The 23269-nt window shown below is 43.5% G+C and overlaps 1 protein-coding gene across 18 annotated transcripts in view; it reads left to right on the top strand.

Moving 5' to 3' along the window:
• CACNA1A (calcium voltage-gated channel subunit alpha1 A) overlaps nucleotides 1-23269 on the top strand; it is a 262485-nt gene that overhangs the window by 223724 nt on the left and 15492 nt on the right. For 16 of the 18 annotated variants that reach the window (XR_007243931.1, XR_007243930.1, XR_007243929.1 and 13 more), the window contains 5 exons: nucleotides 49-149; nucleotides 5454-5560; nucleotides 5979-6117; nucleotides 7850-7963; nucleotides 15808-15843. Coding sequence is in view for 15 of the 18 variants with exons in the window: in XM_048489718.1 (XP_048345675.1) it covers nucleotides 49-149; nucleotides 5454-5560; nucleotides 5979-6117; nucleotides 7850-7963; nucleotides 15808-15843 (497 nt within the window). In the remaining 3 variants the exon portion in view is untranslated. The remainder of the gene's footprint in view (nucleotides 1-48; nucleotides 150-5453; nucleotides 5561-5978; nucleotides 6118-7849; nucleotides 7964-15807; nucleotides 15844-23269) is intronic. The other 2 variants (XM_048489723.1, XM_048489722.1) reach the window with 1 other exon arrangement.

The raw sequence follows: 23269 nt of genomic DNA, 5'->3' as shown, positions 1-23269 counted from the left end.
CAGGCAAAAAAAGCTATTCTTCACTGTTCTACTTTCTTTACCCTGCAGCCACCGACTTGACAGTGGGCAAAATCTATGCAGCCATGATGATCATGGAATATTACCGCCAAAGCAAGGCCAAGAAATTGCAAGCTATGCGAGAGGAGCAGGTATGTGTGGACCCTTAAGAAAAACTTGAGAAAGAATCCTCCAAAATGCAGTATAGACATTTTTAGTGAATTATTTTTCCTTTCTTCAGTCCTGGCTTCCACCAACTCCAGAATTAATTGGTTTTAACAACAATTTAAAAGTATTGTTTGTTTGTTTATTGATTTGATTTAATAACCCGCCCTCCCCAGCCCAAGTCAGGCGCAGGGTGGCTAGCATACACGATTGAAAACATACAAAATACATTTAGATCAATTCATAATTAAAACAACTCATAAATAAAACACCAAATTTCAACACTGATCGCTAAACCCCAGACACAATTCAAACAAGATCACATTGTCCATACCAGTTCAAGTTTATCCAGTCTTACAGATCTTATTTGGGTGACAGAAGAAGGGATATGAATATTGGGGACAACAAATTCTATATAAATCTTTTTCAACTTCAGCTGTATGCTCTGCAGAACACCATGGTCTTGCATCTCTGTGAAATTGGTTAATATCTTGCAGAGTTCTGATTTTCACAGGCAATGCATTCCACCAAGGAGAAACTAGGGCCAAAAGGCTCTTACTCTGGTGGAAGTCAACTGTATATCCTTGAGGCCGGGGATCACCAGAAAATTGCCGTTGGAGGACTGGATGGTCCCCCATGGGCAATATGGGGAAATGTGGTCCCACGGGTGTGATGGTCCCAGACTGCTCAGTGCCTTAAAGGTTAGCATCAAACATTGAAAACAATTCAGAATTCAACTGGTAACCTATGCAGACAGTAGAGAACAGGTCTTAAATGTTCTCTCACTGGAGTTCCGGTGAGCACTCTAGCTGCCACATTCTGCACCAATTGTAGTTCCCAGAGCAGTTTAATGGGTAGGTCAGCATAGAGTGAGTTACAGTAAGCTAGCCTGGAGGTGACCATCGCTCAGATCATTGTGGCAAGATTGGTGCAGGACAGGTAAGGGGCCAGCTGCTTAGCCTGGTGGAGATGGTAAAAAGCCAAATTGGCTGTGTATGCAACCTGGGCCTCCTTGGCTAGGGAGGACTCAAGGATCACCCCCAGGCTTCTGGCGGAAGAGGTGGGTGTTAAAGCCTCACCACCCAAAACGGGCAGCTGGAACCCCAGCTCTAGCATGCCTTGCCCCAGCCACAGGTCCTCCGTCTTCACTGGATTTAGTTTCAGTGAACCATTTAAAAGCTGTGTTCCACTTAAAAGCTGAGGTTTTTTCCACAAGTGGTGTAATCCTGTTGAAAATAATGGAGCATGTTATGCCCCAGACTACTTGAAAACTACGAGTACAACACCTTTTGAACCATTTCACAATGGACAGCCCATTCATATATCTTCCTGTGTTAGCTTTTGATGAGAACATATTTTCATATGACATTTTCTACCAATAACCTTTGTAACCACACGTGCCTCTTGCAGTTATGCTTTTGTGCCAAATCCTGTCAAAATCTCAGAGCAGATTTACAGCATTTGCAGCAGTTTTTCCCTATTCTGTCTTAGATGCTTAGCTTCACATTTCTGTGACAGATGACAGTACAAGGGAAATAATATTACTGTAATGATTGTTCCTTTATTGATTCTTTGGCCTGCCTTCCTGGAGAGACATTTGTTTCCACTTTTTTCACTGCTGTAATTCAAAGGAGAAATTAAAATTGCATAAGCAGAATTCTTTAAAAATGCCCCTTTGCAACTGTGTGCCCCTTTTTCCTCTGTTTTTGGAATCTATTTATACTTGAAAAGGGTTGAAGGAAAAGGAACTGTCCCAAGGGTTTCCAATTGCCAGATGGTGACTGGAGATCTCCCACTATTACAAATTATCTCCAGGTGGCAGAGATCAGTTCACTGGGAGAAAATGGCCGCTTTGGAAGATGAATTATATGGCACTATTCCCCAGTGAAGTTTGTCCCTCCTTAAACCCTGCCCTTCTCCAGCTCCACCCCCAAAATCCCCAAGTATTTCCCAGCCTGGGGCTGGCAACCCTACCGATCCCTACGGGCTTCACTGTGAAGAGCAAAAGGCTGAGTTGCCACATTCAACATGTAGTCAATGCTGGACTTTTAAAAAGAAGAAGAAAAGCAAAGCAAATGAGCAGTCTTTTTCACTTTTAGGCCCTCGCTTGCTCTCTACATTCTAGTTCTGGCTTCCATTAAGCCTTTGGCAATACTGGTTTTGAGCCAGTATGGGGTAGAAATTACAGAGTTGAACTAGAACTGACTGGGGGAATGTGTGTTCAAATCCCCACATTTCCACAAAGTTTACTGGTTGACCTTTGGCCAATCATTCTCCTTTCTTGTGAAGTTACGGGGGGAGAGGGGAGAACCATATTCATTAGCCATAGGTCCTTGGAGATAAGGAGTAAACCATGTAGATATTAGATACAGGCCGTATTCAAATTATGCAGAACATCTGCATGAAGGCTCCTTTTTGCATTTTCAAAATTTCAGTTTAGCTCTTGTTAACTAATTTTTTAAAAATAATGCTGTCTATATGCAGTTGAACCCATGCAGATTTGATGCACTGTGCATCAAGGACAGCTGCAGTAGAGAGAGCTTTGTTATTGTTCTGGCAAGTTGTTAAATTTTATTTTTGATTTACTTTCATTTGTGATCCAGCTTTCTCACTGAGACTCAACGTAGATTATATGATAGAAATATTCAGTCAGGCTAGACGGATTACAATATGTGATATCATTTGAATCTAACAGCAAAGATTCCTAGTAAAACAAACCTCTTAAGTTCAATCAGCAAGGGGATTACAAAATATAACAACAGTTGAGTCTAATAGCAAAGATTCTCAGTAAAACAACATAATTCTGTGGGCCTGGGATTGGAGAACTGGAAGGAGAAAGATGCAGTATCCCTAACAGAGGTCACCTCTTGAACTAATCCATAGCTAAAGTTGTGCAGTCAGGAACAAATAACTCTTCCTTTCTCAAAAAGACTATATTAAGAAATTTTCAAGAAGTCTGTGGTGATGCTGTTAAGTAAAACTTTGGCTTAATTTGTATGCAAAGGCAAAAGAGTTCAAGATATAGCACTGCAAGGGACTCAATGGTTCAATATGCATCAATTCAGCTTCAATGCATCAATATTTTACAGGAAGAAGATAGTAATAATGAGGCGAGTAGTAGTACAGCTGCTTGGCCAAATAGAACATTGCAAAACATTTGTTCTGACAAAAGCAAGAGAGAAAGAACTAACCTTCATTTGAAGCTTCCCAGCGACCAGCAGCTTCTCTTTTCTTGAGTTGCCGTACAAAAATTAGTTAGTGTTTATTGAGTTTTTAACAGGTAACAGAAATTAAATGACACATGGTCTAATAGTTTTCTTTTCACAGAAAGACATAGCCCTATCTGTAGGATGAGCAGAGCAAGGCAGTACAGGAAGAAATGAAGAGTAGTTTATGGCACCTTGTGTGCACCTTTCTGTGGAGAAAAAAAATCTCTGCGCAAAGGGGTGTTAAGGATCACGAATCAGAGTAAAGGCCATAAAACTATGAGATAAACTGCCCAATCCAGAGGAGCCAAAGAGGGTTGTGGAGAAGATGAGGCCCTACACTGTTGGATTTACTTTTCCCAGAACACTTACTCCAGCAGAGGGGCGAATCTGCTGGCGGGTGGCTGCTGCAGCCCTCTACAGTGGCCACACAGAGTACAGAGCACCGTAGAGCACAGAGCACCAACTCTGCCTGCATAGCAGAGGCATGGCTGGGGGTGGAGTTGTTGTTACTCAGCTTCCACCCTAGCTTTGTCTCCCAGGATGCTGGTGCCTGGGGCTTGGACTTGTGCAACCAAAAAGGATAGCATAAGCCCACTGAGCCCAATGGAGGACTTTTCAGCAGTGGGGAGGGTTGTTGTTGTTGTTTTGCCTCTCCATTCTGCTGAAAAGCTGTCAGGAGATGGCAGGATGGCATCACAGCTGCACTGTCCCTGGCCATCCCAAGGCACTGGATTGGGCTGCCCAGATTGCTTTACACATCACATCAAAAGAAGGTATCCTCTGTTTATGCCACAAAACCCACCTTTCCCATACGCTCATATGGGTGTCCCTGGCACGATGACCTATTATGCGCTTACAGTAATATCTTTGCAGGCAGAGGGAAATATCTGGATTGAGTGTAACTGACAGCTTCTTAAATGCATTAAATTTTACTTGAAGAAGAGAGGCTGCTTGACAGCTGTATCTTCTTTGTAAAATATATCTTGAGAAGCAGGTAGACACAAGGATTAATAGGGGACCATATTATTTTCCCCAGTATCCCCATTCCCCACAGTTTCATCTTTCCTTTCCCTGGTAGTCCCCAAAGCCTCTATTTTCCTGCTTTCTCTTCTCCGTTCCACCCCACCCCCCACCCACAGCCAACCTACCTTTTTATGTCCCCTTTCCTCAGCTTTCCCACCTTGCCTCCCTCTTCCTGGGGAAAATCTGGTTGAGTTGTGAGGTGATCACTTCTGCTGCCGGACTCTACCGTGTGGCACGGTAGGCCGAGTTCATTTGCAACCAATAGACTGGGCCCAGTGGTGCAGTGGCCACCACCACACAAATGTGTACCTGCTAGAGGGACATGTGATGGCACATGTCCCCAGGCCCACACCATCTAGTCATGGGGGGGGGGCACCGGGCACCAGCCAGATCCTTGCACCTGACCTCTCCTGTGGCGTGGCACCCAGCAACTCTCTCCTTGTCGGCTTCAGGCCCGCCAGGTATCAGGCCCGCAGGAGAGGCCAGGTGCAAGGAGGTAGGGGCATGATTTGGGGGAAGGGAGCAAATTTGGGGGGACCCAGAGGGCACCATTTCAGTTCTTGCCCTGGTTGCCATTTTGTTTAGGTACGCCACTGCCACCACCAAACCCATTTGCACATTGAATGCCACCAGCTCCACTTGCATGGTGACTGCGGCTGTCAGGTAGGGCTGAGTTATGCAGCACTATTGCTGGGTGAGGCCCAATGAGTCTTCTTTCAGTGGAACATTTTCCTGGACTGTTTCAGCCTCCAAGTTACAGAAACCAGGGCTTGTTGATTCAGCAATTTTGTAGTTGCCTATCATGCTGCAACATAGCCACTGAAAGTGAAGGGCATTTTTTTCTTAAAGCTACAGGTGTTATTTCTATTCTTAGGGGATTTTTAATCCCTCAATGTATTTTGTGTAGATTTCAGATTTTTCTGCAAACTTGAAACTTTTTTCAGGTTTGTAGGTAAATCCCCTCATCTGTCTCCAGATCCATTTTGTGACTGTATTGCTCCTCTATGGCATGGGCTGAAATATATACTAGCCTCTGTACCATTCTATGCTTTCCTGTAGAATCGGACACCACTTATGTTCCAACGCATGGAACCACCATCCCCATCCCAGGAAGGTGGTCAAGGACAGAATGCTCTCCCCTCATCACAACTGGATCAAGGTGGAATGTGAGTCTTGTACATGGCTTTCAGAATCCTGTATTCCAATGGACTTTTCCTCAGGAGCATGAAATGCTCTGGATTCGCTTCCTAAAATTGCCCCAAGGTGCAGTAGAACACCTCAGAGATGATATCCCATTGCCATTAAGAAGACTAGAGAATATATGTCCTTGAAAAGTGTATACTTGAAATGTTTCTTGTTGAATGTTTTTGCCTGTCTGATTATTCTTGACTGCATGCAATTAGTGTCCCTAGAGGCAGTACTGTTTTCTATGCACCATTTATTGGGAAAATCACAGCATAATGGGGAGCTTCCTGTACTGTAATCACCCTGCCTTCCTCCAACCCAGTAGTGATCCTTTGAGTCACTTATCTAGGGCTGTGGCTGTGCAGCTTCCAATATTCTGACTTTTCTTCTTGCCTTCAGGAGCATGCAGGAAGGGGGAATGAAAGAAAGTGAGTCATGGGTCACGCAGCGAGCCCAGGAGATGTTCCAGAAGACAGGAACCTGGAGCCCAGAGCGAGGGCACCCAGAGGACATGCCAAATAGCCGGACCAATTCCCAGGTGGTTTATTTGCCAGCAAGGTGTTTTGGACTGGCAGTCACGGATCTCTTTTCCCCCTCCCCTTGTCCTTCTCTTTTCCCTGCCCCAGCTGATCCTCCTATAATTTTTTAAAGATCTGTTGTACAATGTAACTTTTCACTAGGAATGGACATCATGCCAGGGGGAATAACGTTCAACTCACAGGACCAAATATTGAGTTGAGCCAATATTGGTTTGAACCTCTCCTTGACGTAAAGAAATCTTGTGATGGCTTCTTCCCCATAGTCAAACATCCAGTGACCCATATTTACTGAACGTCCATGCAAAGTTTGTGGTGCCACAGTAAATATGTGCTGAATGGCTAATAGAGTTTGTTGTGAAGCTGTTACAAAACTGAACTCACTTTATCCTTCTTCTTCTCACTGTGCCAACTTGGACATGTGAATTTACATCACTTTGTTTAAAAACAAAGCTCCATAGAAAGGGCAAAATATCACCACCATCAAAACTGAAGAAGCTTCATGCAGCCAACATGTGGAGAAAACATGATGGCTCATGTTCTTATAAAGTTTCTCAAAAAATAGGCCTTATATCCTACCTTAACCAGATCTGTCTGCCTCAGTGTGTGATATGTCACTTAAAATCACTAATTGATTTTAAAATCCCAAGCTGTGTGGAGTACAAAAATAGCAGTAGGAAAATGTGCAGTGAGCCATCCCTCATTCTACTTCTGTCTTACCTAAGCCTAGATCAGTGGTGGCGAACCTTTGGCACTCCAGATGTTATGGACTACAATTCCCATCAGCCCCTGCCAGCATGACCAATTGGCCATGCTGGGAGGGGCTGATGGGAATTGTAGTCCATAACATCTGGAGTGCCAAAGGTTCGCCACCACGGGCCTAGACTATCTCTCCAAATACACTCCGTGTCAGTATTGCCTTTGGCCCTTACTCAGCTGCTGTGCCACAGTTCTGTCCCAGCACCACACAGTCTTGATGGAGCATTGGCCACTGGACCTCTCTGTATGTATGGATTGTATTTCCATATCACAAATGTTATGAAAACATCATGGAAGCAAAATAGTTGCTACCACTGTGGCACTGTGCATCTATGTGGAAATTAGCAAACTTGAACTCCTTCCGTTGGTGGCCTTTCTTGGAGCAGATGCTGCTATTCCATTCTCAGCCTGTGGGTTGGGAGAAGGATAGGATTGGTTTCTCCAGGTTTCTCCAGGAAAAGACTCAGCAGTGGTATGGGATGGTACAATTCCTCTTTCTTTCCTTACATGCTTTTACATGTACCAACAGTGGGGAAGGCATTAAGAAGAATCCACACATGGCCAATTGGCTCTTGTTATGCTCCGCTGGATAGGGATTTCCAATAGGAGTTTTGCAGCATCTTTGGACTATTTGTATATCACATTTCTTGCACACGGCAACAATGTCACAGTCTGTAATGATTGGAATCTAGACCATCTGTTCTGTCTATTACATTTCTGACCTTGGCTTTTAGGGGTTTGGGTTCAGGGTGGGAGGTAGATGCTGATAACAGCAGAAGGGCATTTAAATTAACATTTGTTGGCAAAGGTATGAAGCAAGAACGCTAAAGCTTTATTTGTGATAACCATTATTTGTGAGATCCATTTAGTGTCTAGGAAATGTTTCCACTTCTGTCCTACTCACAGAAAGGCAAAGAGTTTTCTTCCATCTGGCTTCTCATGTGCTGACCCCATTGTCTTTCTTGCCTAATACAGTCTGTAGAGATGCGGGAGATGGCAAAGGATGGTTACTCAGACAGTGACCCATACCTGCCCATGGAAGGTCATGGACGTGCTGCTTCCATGCCGCGATTGCCTGCTGAGAACCAGGTGAGGGTTTGTTATCCATTTCATTTGTAAGCTCGAGGGCTGTGGTGATCTCCCATTCTTGCAGTCTCTCTTGCCCCAGAAGGCAGCAGTAGTCTTCACTGCCACACAAACCACGCACGTAGCAATGCTGGGCTTAGTATTTCCTGTGCCGATGCAAAGTGAAAGCATGTTTCAGCTGGCCAGTTCTTCTTCTCTAGGAGATATATATATATCAGGTCAGGATCTCATGTTTCTTTCCAGAATATATTTTGGTCTAATTTCCATGTAATGCTTTCCCATAGGCAATGTACGTGAAAGATGAAAGTGTAAGGAAAAGGCATGTGATCAAGTGACATTATAGATTACCAAAAAAGTTCATGGGAAAGCCCCAATCAGGATCACTCAGCCCCTGAAGATCACATTGATAGACACTCCTGTCCCCCTTTTTGGAAAAGTCATACTTCTTCTGTTGAATTGCTTGAAAGCAGAGAGTTCCTAACCAGAATATAGCTTCCCTTAGATCTTTGAGAACCCCACCTCCTTCAGTAACACAAGGTGTTCCATCACAGTTCCATCACAGATGCTCATGAGAAGATTCTTGTTTCAGTCACCTAGGAGCTGTTCAGCTTTCCCAACAATATATCACCAAAGATGGCCATTTCTAGGCATTGCAGCCTATTAGGCCTCATGCAATATTACTGTCATTAACACACAACCCTTCCATGCCATGAGATCGGGATTCTGTTCCAGGGAGCATTCTTTATAAAGACAACTTTACCACCACTTTTGCCACTCCATCTTCCCCCAGACACTCCCAGATAGGGAGCTCCTTACATATTTCTACAATTCTCTGTTTTATAGAACCCAGTTGCTGTAGATGGACAAGTAGTCCGGTGAGGTCAAGTAGACAGCTAGCTGGTAGCACAGCGTAGGCAGATTTTTATCTCCAGCCCTACTCCAATCAGAATAGCACAATGAAAGGAGAAAGGAGAGTAGATCTGCAGGTCTCTTTGTTCTCCTAGCTGCCCGCAGTTGAGCTGAGGTCGTAGAGCTGCCCCATGGTGCACTGTTGATCCAAAGGTTTCATTTACCTGGTACACAATGCTTTCAACTTGCATCAGCAAGTGGTGTCTAGTTGGAGTGTGGCCTCGTTAGTATCTCCATAAGCAGAAGTGAAAGTGGGGTACAGCCTAACGTGGCCAAAAATGGAGAGGTTCCACGTAGAAGATAACACCTTTTCCTTAAGAAAGGTAAAACTATTGACTGGGATGAGAATTCAGCGACGGATGAAGCCCTAACCATTGAGATTTCCTTCAATAAGGTCAAGTAAGAGACATCCTGCTTTGTGTGGTTGGGTGGGGGAGGGGAGGGGAGTCATTGTCACTTGGCTTTGAAAAGAACATCTTAACCGGGTAGGGAGACTGAAAATGAGGTTTCCTAGGATTTCACCCCTTCCCCACTGCTTTCTCATTGTAGTCCTACTAATGTTTGATGCCTTGGGATTAATCCCCTCATAAGTGGCCTTGCTATGAGGCACAATTTTTGTTTCATGTGTTCCTTTGACTGGGCTGGAGTTTGATTCTACTAGCTTACGGAGTCCTGTTTTGTTATGCTAGTCATATCCTCACTCTTTGCTTCTCTAACTGGGAGTTGGGGGAGGCTGAATAACACCAGACAGCTACCTCTCTACAGCCTATCGCAGCACACCTGTCAGAGAAGCAAAGGTATTGTCTCTCTGCAGATGCTGTCCAGCTAGTAACATGCGCTTCTGAATCTGGCATGAAGCATGCTTTATAGCAGCACCCTCTCCAGGGCTGTGGGATGCTATCCCAGCACCCACTGTTGTACGAGATGGGAGGTGGAGGAGGGATGATGGGGAGGGAGGGCTCTTTGCTAAGCATGTGCCAAGCAGCCATAGCTCTTAGCATGCTCCGCTGTGTAGCAGCATTTACTGCCATACCAATGGGCTAAGCATATCTGTGTCTTTGTGTATCTGTGTGCAAAGGAGAATGTGGGAGCACTGTGACTTGAACAAGGCAGTAAAGAGAGTGTCTTTCATAATTGTGCCTCCCCATTTTGCCTGGGAGGAGCTGGAGACAAAAAGTGATAAATAACAGGGATCTAAGCAGACACAGCTTGTTGAAAACTTCTGCTTTAGCAACCTAGTGCAAAACACTGTCCTTGTCTTTGAGGCAGAAACCTATCAACTGAATGACCTTACATGGTCATCTGACAACACTAAACATTGTGGACAGATAGCTGGGCAAGGTGCACTCCAACCCAGTGGGCATATTGGTTCTGGGTGTTTCTGACAGAGGGTACCTTACTGTCATCCAGATAGTAATTTTAGTAATGTGTTAGTATTTGATCCAGCATTTGGCATTATTGCTTTAAGACCGTGATTTTCAATCTTTGTTTCAGGGAACCCCAGAGGCTCCTTCCATGCAGCAGATTTATGATGAGTTGTAATCGCTATAAATGAATTTGTTTTCCATTTGGAAATTTGTTATAAATTCCATTGCAATTTGTTATAAATATACTGTGCGGAATGAGCCAGAGTTCCTCAAAAGCCTGTCAGTTATCACTGAATGGGAAAGCTAGTATTGGCAAACAAGCTGCCCTGAAAGACCACTTTGCCACTGATATTGATCTTCTCTGACAAGGCAAAACTTCAGGGAAGTTCTGGATGTGTTCTGAGGTACATCACCAGTTCATGTGGGGTCATCATGAGGCCCCAATAGGCTGATGAACCATCTGTGAGAAATTTGAGTGTGTTTTCTAGAACATGTCCCAGAATCCGCTACACCATTCAGGAGTTCCTTGGTAGATAAGTCAGTGTGCAAAGGCACAAGTTTTGAAAACCAATGCTTTTCAAGCAGGGGTGTCAAACTCGTGGCCTTCTAGATGTTCATGAACTACAATTCCCATCAGTCTCTCCCAACATGAGCATTAGCTATAGCGGCAAGGGCTGATGGAAATTGTAGTTCATGAGCATCTGGAGGGCCGCAAGTTTGACACCTGTGCTTAAGGCATAGATTACTAAATTGTGAAAGAACAGCAGAGGTTTGTGGCAATCTGGATAGGAGATGGAAGGCTGACAGGTAAGCCAATTGTAGAGAGGCCGGCCAGCAGTCCTGCTTGGCACTCCTGGGCTGTGTGGCTGCCTGCTCAGTAGAACAGAGTCAAGAACTATGCCAAGGCACCAGAAGTCTTAAATTATGTATGAATTCCAGTACCCTTTTAACTTGATTGGTGGTGTCTAACTTCTAGTGCTCCCTGCCAAATACTTGCCTTCTCTGCTTGTTTGCTATGGCACTCAATGAATAACTTTTGCAAAGTCTTGGAAAAATAGCCTCAAAATCAGCTGCTCGAGAAGACAACATAGGATGCAACAGAGTCGAATGTTGCTTTCAACACAGCTGTGATCATGGGCAGGAGCAGCAGGAGGAAGCCTGGCTGTAAAGTCAGAAACTACTGGTGTTGGTTCTCCTTTACCCTTTTGCATGAGCTTTGCATCTGACGATCAAACTCCAAAGTGACAGAGAGATTTAATGGGGAATGAACTTGCTAAATGCTGCACATCTACAGCCCAAGGTCAGGACAGGGTTAGAGCCTTCCATCTTTGACCATCTTTTTAGCTTTTACTAGTAGAGCAGTGTGTGGCCACCAGGAAAAGGTCAGAATGGAAAGCTGTCTGCCTTCCCTGAGGTGAACCGTTCTGCCCCAGTTCTTCTGTCCCATTGCAACCTCTTTGTCTAAGGAGGAAAGAAACCAGTATTTTCTTTGTAGATCTGCATAACTGTTAGCCTTCTGTAACCCTACAGAGTAGGGGCATGTAATAGCACTTACAAACAAAGTAATTTGAAACTCCCATCGCCACCACACTGCCCATTCTCTTTTCAGTTTTGACACTTTCCTGTCACAACACATGTACACACACACTTACACACACACACACACACCTCTTGTACTATAAGTTTTTTCATCAGCCTTGCTTTGTGACACTGTCTTTCTTCTTGGTTCTTCTTCCCCTTTTTCATTGAAAATGACTCCCATGTTGAGTCCTGGAAGCTGCACCCAGCAACCTAAATTGTGGGGAGTGAAAGTACTGAGACAGTGCCTTCTAGTCCCCCACAGTTCATGGTAAAATTTCCTTATGTTTCATACCAACATACATTTAAAATAGGCTCTGCTTGTAATGCACGTGTCTGTCATAGATGAACCACTCCTGTGCTAATACTTGCTGCACACATCCATCAAAACAGAGTTCAAAATGCATTCACAGCAGCACCAGTCTTTTGACTGGACATTCAGCCTTACTAATGTTGCGCTATAAGAATATAAGAACATAAGTATATTCTGCTGAATCAGACCAGTGGTCCATTTAGTCCAGGGACCTGTTCCACACAGTAGTCAGCCAGTTGCCCTTGAGGGCAATAAGCAGGGTCGGCCTCCTAGCATTCAGATTCAGAGGTTTGCAGGCCCTGTAGATGGAGACTAACTTCAGTTACCATGTACCTCTCCTCCATGAATCTAACCCCCTTTTAAATCAATTTACAACCATGACCATCACTATAACCACTGGCAGTTAATTCCACTATTTAATTGTTCAAGTAAATAAGTGTTCCCTTTTGCCTGTGCTGGACCTATTGCCCATCAACTTTATTAGATGTACCCAATTTTAATATTATGGAAGAGGGAGAAAAAGACAAGTGGTGTCACTGTTATTCACCCTATGATAATGGCTCTCAAACAGGCAGAGGCTTTCTGGGTTGATTCTTTTTGGCAACATACCGCACTTGGCTCATAGAAAGCAGGGTCATTCAAGAGTCTTGGGAGAAGAAAAGGTCTCCTTGGCAAGGCTGCCTCAAGAGATGCTGGGCCCTACAAAAAAATCCTTGGGGTTTTTTTGAGGAAAAGGGTATTTACCAAAAAGCCCTTTCCTGTGAGGCAAATATCAGAATCAAACATTGTCACTTAGGGTTGAGTATAATATATTATTTGGTTCTCTCATGACTATAATTTGAAAGATCAATCCAGAATATAAATGGAAAAGTTATTTGGGAACTGAACTGGATATCATTGGAATTTCAATGGAGGAGGGCAGGGAAGAATGATAATTTGAGCAAAACTTTATATTCCTGTCAATGTCTGCTGATGGATTCATTCCCCCTCATCTTAAACATAACCAGTTCCCATGTCACTTTTCCCTACATACTTTTCCCTACATAACTTTTAAAAAGCCATCCCCCAAATGCCATGGTAGAAGAGACCACAAATACCTCCATTTTCTGCAACAATATCTGCTGGAAGGTAGCCAAGCAGGAAAAGCAGTGGGAGGAGGGCCAAGACTCACTTCTTAAACACTTTGGAAGAGTAATTTCTAGAGTATGTTGTTGCTGTAGGTTTCTATTTAAATTACATTTTGGAACTATCAGATATTGGTGAGGGTCACGCCTGAGCGGTGACTACAGAGACACCTTCAAGAGTCCAGATAGTCTTCCATTGCCCTGGGATATAATTTCTTTCTTGCTCTAGGCGTGAAGGGATTGTCAGCCCTCCAGAGATGCCCATTAAAGCTCTCTATTTATTTACGTCAAGAAGATATAAAATAGAGGGCATAGAGGGCACTGCAAAGATTTTGAAAAAGAGCTCCAAGTCTCCCAAGGAATATAACATGTCTCCAGACACTCCTGCTGCTTCCTCAAGAAACTAGGTTCAAAGGAGATGGCAGCATCATTTAGATTGGTGCTACAAGCAATCAGCGATTGGGTGGTGTGGTCAGACAGAAGCTGGTTTTCCCATTGCTTGAAAGTTCTCCGTAGGGAAGACTGCTCCCATTTTGGAGGGACATGGGTCTAGAATAAGGCACTCTGAAGAATCCACTTGGTGGAATGTGGATGAAGATGCTGATATTTTTCCCTAGTCAGTGGCAGTAGCAGGGAAACAGGCTGTGTTTTGTAAAAGTAGCACTACCTGTTGTATGTTTTGGTCTCAGAACTGCTTGTTCTCCTATGGCAGTCCTGTTAACTAGAAATGGTTCCTCAGTACGTAAGTTTATGGGACTGGCCATCTCCAAAGTGCCTCTAATCTTATAACTATACAAGTCTCTTAAATAGTGTATCTGCCCTACATCAGGCACATCTCTTAGTTCTTCTTACCCAGTTCTGTGATTACCAGAGATGGTCCTTCCCTAATTCTCTCTCCCTGACTTTCTCTGTCACACACATAGACACACACACAGAGGCACACAAGGATACAGGTGTAGTTCCCCTCTACATCCAACGCAAAAAATTGACAAAAATCCTTTGCAACAGTAGGATTCAGTTGAAGAATCAGAGCACTGAATAATCCATCTCTATTATTGCCAACCTCCAGATGCAGGCTGGAGATGCCCCAGAATTACAGTTGATCCCCAGACTAAATAGGGACAAAATAGATGCTTCAGAGGATGTACTGTCTGGCATTATTCCCTGCGGAGGTCCCTCCCCTCTTCTGTGGCACCATCCGCAGGCTCTGCCCCAAAAATTCCAGGAATTTTCCAAACCAGAGTTGACAACCCTACTTCCCGTTCCCATCTATGATCATAATTTTCTTCAAGCAGGAGAAAACACCAGCTCCTACCAACCTCACTTGTCAGCAGAAAAGGCATTAATGATCTGCTTATTAAGTTCCTTTGGCCAAATAAGCAATCAATTTGGACTGATAGGGTTATGCTTCTGTTACTGAGTTCCAGAGTACTTGTGCAGAGAATCCCCCTGCTTCCATCAAATGTTTTGCGCATGGGACTTTCCTACCTTGGCCTACCCAACCCGCTAGATATCTACAGCTTCACTACTGACCAAACCCTGTTCAGGCTTCCCCTTCAGTTCTGTATTGCCTGGCAGGGCCTTGTTCCATGTTCCATTTCTCCCTGTTTCTCACAATCAGACATGTGCCTGGAGTTCTGCGCGGGGAGTTCAGTGCCCAGGTGCTCACAAGCCAATTAGGATTGGGACCACAGTGTGCTGGGAGAGAGGATTTTTGCCTTCGCCCCTGTACTGTTCCCCCAAGCTGAATAGCCCCCAGAGACTTCTATTTGCCTCACTGGGGAAACCTAACAAATAGCAGCCCGCCCACCCATGACCTTTCAGGTTGGGAAAATGGCATGAGGGAAGTTGTATGCTCCTACTCCCCACACACTACAATCACCATCTGAATCAGGCTCATGTACACCTGGGAACTGAGTTCCAAATACACACTAGGAACGCAAGTCTGATCAAGCAAATCCAGAGGGAAGACATATGGAAAACTGTAAAGTGAGTTAGGCTCTGAGACAGAAATTTCTTTGCTTTGGCTGTTGGGCTGAGCAAACAAAATCAGGATTGAAAAGATGTGGGACTCCAGCAAATCAACAAGAGTAGGTTTCCATGTGGGGATGACTGTCCTAGTTTGGGCCATGCACAATGTTGCAGCTTTTAACAGTGGCTGAGGATTCCAGTGGCTGGGGCTTGTTGCCGCATGTGTTGGGTCTGGCCGGGGGATGTTGTGGGGCCGTGCTCTTGTCTCTGCTGCTCTGCTCGCCTCCTCCCTACCAAGAACTGTCTGTCCCTTTGTGGTGTCTATCTTTGTCTATCTTGGTTATCAGGAGCAACCATTTCTCCGAGGAGATGAACCTCCAGCACTGGGTTGGACTAGTCTTGTGCATAAATGACCAACATTAACCTGATTGTTCTCTCCCTACACTCCTCCCCCTCAACCTCTTATCAAATTTTGGTTCTTCCACCCCTCCCCTTGGCCCTATATCTCCCTTTGCCTTTATATTTATTTCCTTCTCTCTCTCTCTTTCCCGTTTCTGTGTGCACCGTCTTGTATGGCTGCGACAGAGGAGGAAGGCGCGACCGCGAGGGAATAATCTCAGTGTATGTACTGCAGCCTGGGCTCCTGGCTCTCTGTGCACTCGCCCACCACCTTCAGTTTAACCCCCCCCCTCCCTTGGTCTCCCTAGTTTAGCAAACTGCCAACTCTATGTTTTTGTCTCTCCTCCATAGACTTTCTCTTTCTCTCTCTTGCAGACCAATATCACACCTTCCCGATTGCTTTTGCTGTATTCAGTGAGAGACAGGCAATGGCTTTCTTCCAATCCATTCAGTCCTTCAATTGACTTCATAATGTTTTCTCCTCCATCCTTTCTCATACTTTACATTCCTTCTCCTGCTTTCTGTCCTTTCAGCTTCTAACTGCTCATTTCCCTTTTCCATTCCTGCCTCTATTTTCTGCCACGTTGGCTTCAGTTCTCTGCTAGTGACACTCTAACCAGAGTTATACTCTTGTAGGTCCATTGAAGTTCATGGGTGTAACGCTGTTTAGAGGGGCACTGTAAGCCGTAGGGTTGCCAACTGCCATGTGGAGCTTGGAGTTATCCCAGCATCACGACTGATCTTCAGACAACAGAGGTCTATTTTCCCCTGGAGGAAATGGCAGCTTTGGAGGATGGATTTTATGACATCATATCCCTGCTGAGCCATGAGCTATCCCACCATTCCCAAACTCTGCCCTTCCCAGGTGCCACCCCAAAATTTCCAGGAATGTTCCAGTGCACAGTTGGCAACCCTAATTAGGCCCCTTGCCCATACGTATACTTGGTTTTCTGACATCACAGTCATGGAAGTTTATGAGCTGGGCAAGAGAACCCTAAGGCCAGATGAAGTTTTTTGTTTGGTTGTATTTGTTATGTCAGCTCCATGTCATCCCCTGCCCTATGTGCATTTGAATCATGGCCTTTCTCCTTCCTGAACTCTGGCTATTCTCTTTGGGCCAAGATAAAAAGAAGCCAGCCACTACCTTCCAAGCCAGTGACTGGCTTCCTTATAACCTGCTGGTGACAATCACAGCCTCCTGTCCATCTGATGCTTAATTGAGTATTTGCATTGGTTTAGCTTTCCTGGACTTCATCAAAACAGATCAGTTCTCATTGTCATGTTCCCTTTTCCCAAGCCTGGATTCTGTAACCAACAATCTCCTTTATTTCTTCTTCAAGATGAACTGCCCATGTGTATTTTCAGAGCTGATTCACACAGTATAAAGTCCTCATGGTTACCAGACAGGTTTCTATCAAATATGTAGGAGGAGTTCCCCACTGGACTCTCAGTTGCCTGGTGAACGCAGGCCCAATTGAGATTGGAACTGGAGAATGCATGAACAAGGATCTTAAACATTCCCCACACATTGTTTTTGCTACCTGAGATGGCCCACTGGAGCCACTGTTTACACTGTTGGGAAAACTTGTACACATTACATTTCCCCCAAAGAGCAAATAGCTCCCCAAAGATGTTTTGTTTTTTGCAAAAATGGCACAGGGCAAGGGAAGCCTTAAGCCTTTCTCCTCATGTTATATAGTCCTGATGCAAACTTGATCCTTGTGCACCTGGGAATTAAGTTCCATCAAGCAAATCCAGGTTTGTATCTGATATGGTGGCCACAACACATGAAGTGACTCCCAATGAAACCTTTCCAAACCATCTGTTCAGCTGTAAATGATCGTGTCGGATTTAGATTCTTTCTTCGTTGCAAAAGCAGTAAGGTACTGAGTTGAGTATGTTAGAGAACATGGAGAACTTTCCTTGTTTCCTGGCACATGCTTTGGTAAATTATAGAAAAGAAACAGGAAACAATTGCAGGAAAAAATGCACAGAAGAGTTTTGTGTCCATGTTTCTGCATCCCTCATGCAATCTAAGCCATCCTTGTGCATAGTCCATATTTCCCTGAATTTATTGAATAGGTAAATAAGACCAGTGCACCAAACAAGAATATCAGCAACCCACAAATTAAAGGGATGCACCTCCTAATACCTCCTTTTGTTTGGGCACAGCAGTGAAATTTGTGAAATGTTCCATTTATTAACCCTAAAATATCATTTATTTGTTTGTTAATATTAGAATAGCCTATGACATATTAATTGAACAATTCATGATTGAACAATAGTAAGGCGTTTATCATTAGTTTGTATATTATCAGCTGTTTCCCATGTGTGGAACTTATATAAAAAGGGAACCTCTGGTTTTTTTCAGAAAGTAATTCCCTGTTCAATACAGTAACAAAACCTGACAGGTCCATAAATTGATCTTGAGTTTACCTGTTGAGCCTGCCATGTTGGAGGAAATATTGGTGCTTATTTATTCTTCTACCATTTGGGCTGGACAGAACTTCTTGAAGAAGAAAAGATTGCTGACTTGTAGCTGATGTTCTTTAAAACACTTTATGTACATTTCTGTCCCTTTTACCATACAATGTGTACCCTGTGTCAAAGTATCAGTCCAAGTATATTCAGATGGAACAGTGAGCTAGCATCCAAAGTAAATGGAGCAGCTTTACCCATTTCAAAGGGTTCTCTGCAGTTGTATGATTTTTTGTTTGGTTATAATCGTGGCTCAAGCAGCTGTTTGATGAAGAGATCACTCCAATAGTTCTATATAGTAGGAGGGAGGTTTCTGGAAGGCCTGGTTGCACATACATCTGCACCTATAGGTGGGAGCAGATAAAGGACATCTGAAAGAACGTCAGTTACAAGTGAGTATGTTTTCCCTTCTTCCGTGGAATGGAAGTAGTCAGATGGCTACACCAAGAGAAGATGGGAGCAAATTTTGTTCCTCGCTTTGGTACAGTGGATTAGAGTTGATCAGCTGTAAACTAGAAGTTATGGGCTGTTTATCCAGGCCTGGAATTATTTGTTTGCATTAACATGACTAAGTGCCACGCTTAATCAATGCTCATTCATGAACAAGCAATTTTTGCGAGTATCTCTCCAGTTTCATCTACAGCATAACGGAACAATGCCTATATATCCTGTGTTGTATAGTAGCAATGGACTGCATCATTTACAAGGTGGAAGTAGGGTAGGTTGCATGTGGAGGACAGGTTCTTTACCTCTATGGAACCACCACTCAACTAAAAAAAGGCAACCTATTAGATGCAGAATACAAATTGATATGTGTAGCTGAAATGTTTCTGATGCTGTAGGACTAATTCACTTAAAGTAATGCACTAAAAAAGGAGAAAATGTCTCTATTTCCCTGTGATGGACTTAGGAGAATGTTTAGCTTATGGGCAGCATTTAATGTCAACATACACTTTGCCTGAGTAACTCTTGCTTGGGATTTACGAAGGCAGTTCATTTTGTAAAATCCATGACAGCTATTGGATATTGTCATTTCTGCACATGTTTCTTTGTTATTCTTGAACACTTCGCTTTTTGGTTTGTACGGCTGTCTTACAATCCTTCCTGGCGGCACCTTGTCTTAAGGAAATATGGCTGATACTACATACAGCCAGTTCTGGGAATGTCCCCTTTAGGGAACACTGCTGACTGTAGTGTAGCATTCCTGGAGGGGATTTAGCATGTCATATGAAGGAATGTCATAGCCATTGCTGTTCTGCCTGGAATGTGGCAGATTATGTCTAAAAGATGTACTTAGAGAGATGTAGTATCTTCTGTGCATTTATAGAACATTCTGCACAAGGTCATCACCACAATTCAGTTAGCATTTTGGAGGGTATGTTGTTTGTAGATACTTGAGTTTTGAGTAGTATTCAAGATTTCTCCAAAAGGATGTTATGATTAAGCCAAGGGAACGTCTGTGGCACAGATGGGAATTTGTCACGTTTGTGCAGACGTTGTTAGTAGTGTTACCATCCAAAGAGTACACTAAAGAAGTGATGGTAAAACCAGTAAAAACACTGCATGCACATGACAAATTCCTATTATTCAGACCTTTTCCATCCCAGAAATCTTAGGTTTATCTTGACCAAATGCTTGAATGATATTCATCAACACCCACCCAAAGTGGGTCAGATCTCAAGAGCTCAAGTGTATTTAGTAGAATCAATTGCATTCGTTCATCATAATTATTTTAAAAAATGTATAAAACAGACTGTAAAATTTCTTCTACATACAGTGTTACATGTACATACCACTGGGTCAAGTTTAGATTTATAAATCACAAATATGGTGGAAGAAGAATAACAAAATACAACAAAATACAATATATAGTTATAGACTGGTCCTTTAATTCATATTAACTTGACAATAGGTTTTTCCATATTCTCATTTTCCTTGCTTGTTCCTGTTGCTTTAAGGTGTTTTCTGTTCTGTGTGTTTCTGCTCTCCCTAGTGGTTTACCTGTACTACATTGTTTTATTTCTGCCATATCTCCCTGCCAGACCTTTTTTTGTGCCATCATGTCACAGCTGACTTATGGTGACTCCATAGGGTTTTCAAGGCAAGAGACATCCAGAGGTAGTTTTCCATTGTCTGCTTTCTTTCCATTCCCAACATGTACTTTTTAATGTACATGTTTGTGATTTGTAAATCCAAATAGAGTTCAGTGGTATCTGCATTTGTGTTAAAAGCAGGTTTATTGTGTATGTGATGGATTTTAGCACTGTGGTAATGAAAGCATTTAGTCTGTAAGACTGTTTGCCAAAAGTAGCCCTGTTGGTCTGCAGTAGAACAGGTGAGTCAAACCAGTACCACCTTAGAGACCAACAAGGTTTTGGTTACCCCAGGGAAGGGAACTTTTGACTCTCAAAAGCTTATACCTCAAAAATCTTGTTAGTCTCTAAGGCGCTGCTTGAGTCAAATGTATCTGTAAGACTGTAGTTCTGAGTATTGGGGATTATTTTTTATTAATGCTTACTTGCTACTTTAAACTGAGCTTCCTAAAGCTGAGTAAATGTCAAGGATAGCCTCTTTAAATTCTGGCAGAACTTTCATATATCATGACCAACCTCGCACCTTTTGTTTTTGTGACATGCAAAAATAGAAAAGGGAGGATTGGGAATAGGTATTTTGCAGAATACATTTTTTTTATGACCAGCTTTCAAGGAAATTATTGCCCCACATGCGTTGCTTGTATGCAGCCCAACCACACCCTGACAGTCACTGACCTGAGTCAATCTGGAGCTGATTATGTGACTTGTGAGAATACTTTAAAATGATCTTGTTCCTAGGGTTGGCCACTGTATTTATTGAGAATGGCTTCAGAAAACTGGGAAAAGAAGAAACGACATGAATCTCAAATCAAGAGCCGAGATCCAGACTCACAGGTTTTCTTTTAGGAGAGCGGTTCAGGCAGTGATTAGAGAAAGCTGGAACTGACAGGTTTATTCCTGGCTCCAGTGCTGATGTGCTTATTGTTGTTTTTTGCTGTTTCTCAGCTTTTGCTTCAAGTTCTGCATATGAGAAGCAACAAATGGCACTCTGTAAGTCTCATTGCCAGGGTAGTAAGCAACATTCCAGAACAAGTTCTTTGTCTCTCCATCTATTGTCTCTCCATCCTGTGCAGATCTGGTTCAAGATATATTGTTGCCCACGTTACTCTCCATCCTGTGCATACCTGGTTCAAGATATCTTTTTATCCCAAGATATATTGTTACCCCATTGTTACCTCACAACAATGTGATGGAATTGTTATCCCCTCACAGGTTAACACCACTGCCTGCAGTGGCTTGGACATGGCCAGTAGTAGGGCAGACATAGGAAGGGATACCACTCACTTCTAATGATGCTCGTGTCTAGGAGAAAGCTCAGATCCCTGCAGGCTTCCTTTGTTGTGTCACCCCAAGCAATCACTTACCGGTGGTGAAAATAAATCTTCAGTGTCACAGCCTCATTTGCCAGTGCCCATTGTTCTAAATGGTAGCACTTTAATCAGTTAGCTAGTTTGATGAATCACTAGAATGGACAATATAATATGTCCCAGATCAAAAATAAGCTTAGACTTTCCTGTCACCCCTTTCAGTTCTTAATGGAAGGAGAAAGAGAATAGGAGGAGTTCAATCTCCACAGTAGGCTGCTCATATTATATATCTGCAGATATGAAAGTGGCATTGCCATTGTTGCAGCAATGTAGGTCTCCTTTCATGAGCAAACAATAGTTTAACCTGTGCGCCAACAGCCAAATGTTAAAACTCTTCAAAGAGAAACCTTCAAAATGAGTTGTTCCATTAATATCTTTAGCAGGAACCTATGAGCTGTAGCCCTTCACAGCTGAGTCAAATCCTTGGCCACTCCAGCCAAATCAGCAAAATAAGAGATAAATGTCCTACCAAGAACTGAGGTTTGCAAAGTTGATAAGAAGAGTGTTGATAGCCTCTGCCTTATTTTTAACAGCTCACAGAGCTCCAACACCTTCACAAGTGGGAAAATTTACTAATTCATAGGAGACCCTCTGTACAACTCTGCTTCTCCATTGTCATCTTGAAACCTTGGGTAGCTTGCCCAGAGAGCTGGCTCTGATCGCATTGCACAGGGACTGAAAAAGAGATATCCTCACGCTAAGCAGATAGCTTTCCTTGATACTTCCCCCTAACAATCTCACCAACCTATTTTTCCCCTAGGAAAATCTCCTGGTTTTACTCCCCATAGAAAGTTTATGGGTACCCATAGGTTTTCCCCACCAGAGGTAAGATCAGCTTGGTGGTGGTAAATTTCAACAGAGAAAATTCCCAAAGGGAAAAGGTTAAAAACCTTCTTGCCACAGACTCAAGAGATATGATGTAGAGATTTATTTAACCTGTGCGCCAACAGCCATCTGATCCCATCGTGGTGGAGCGAGGGGAAACTGCACCCAGGGCATGCGCATGCCCTGTGCCCCTGCCGTGGTGCCGCCCGCCACAGCCTGACCATGCCCCCACGTGGCTCTGCTCAGGGCGTCAGGCCCCCCCGTTGGTGCTACACCACTGGTTCCCATATCCTTTCCCTCTTGAGTCACTCTCGCTATTTAAATCTCATTCCCACAGCTTTATTTCATAGGCACTATAGAAAAGATTCTGCCCTGAGTTCTAGCATTCAAGTTTTATTCAAGATGGAAAATTTTATTGGGGGCCCAGTAAAGCCTACCATTTCTCTCCGTGGATTTCTCCCATTTTTGTGGAGATTGTGTGAAATGTTATACAAAGATATTATGGCCACCACAAGACAACCTAACAACAGAGGGAGATCAAGGCCCATAATATTTTCTGAGAACAAAGCTGTTCAGACCAGTGAGCAAGTTTGACTCAAATGGGAACAGCGGAATCATCTGATCTGTTCTGGCACTTTGTTGTGAAGAACCTTTCCTGCTGGTATAGCTGGTCTCCTTGTGGGTCCGTTTTTTGTCTGCAACTGGTTGGTAGCTAAATCTCCATGTCACATTTCTTGCACTGTTGTTGGCACTACTCCAGAGAGTAAGTGATCACAGCCTTAAAATGATGGCAGACAGACTGTGTGGTGCTCCAGTCGTCAGCATAGCAGTCGTCAGTCTTACCTAGCTACATTTTGCCTCTCTCTTTTCTTCCACCAGTATTCC

Source organism: Sphaerodactylus townsendi, linkage group LG03, assembly GCF_021028975.2.
Source record: "Sphaerodactylus townsendi isolate TG3544 linkage group LG03, MPM_Stown_v2.3, whole genome shotgun sequence".
Taxonomy (NCBI): Eukaryota; Metazoa; Chordata; class Lepidosauria; order Squamata; family Sphaerodactylidae; genus Sphaerodactylus; species Sphaerodactylus townsendi.
The sequence above is the reverse complement of the archived record's forward strand: the minus strand, read 5'-3'. Positions and strand labels throughout refer to the sequence as shown.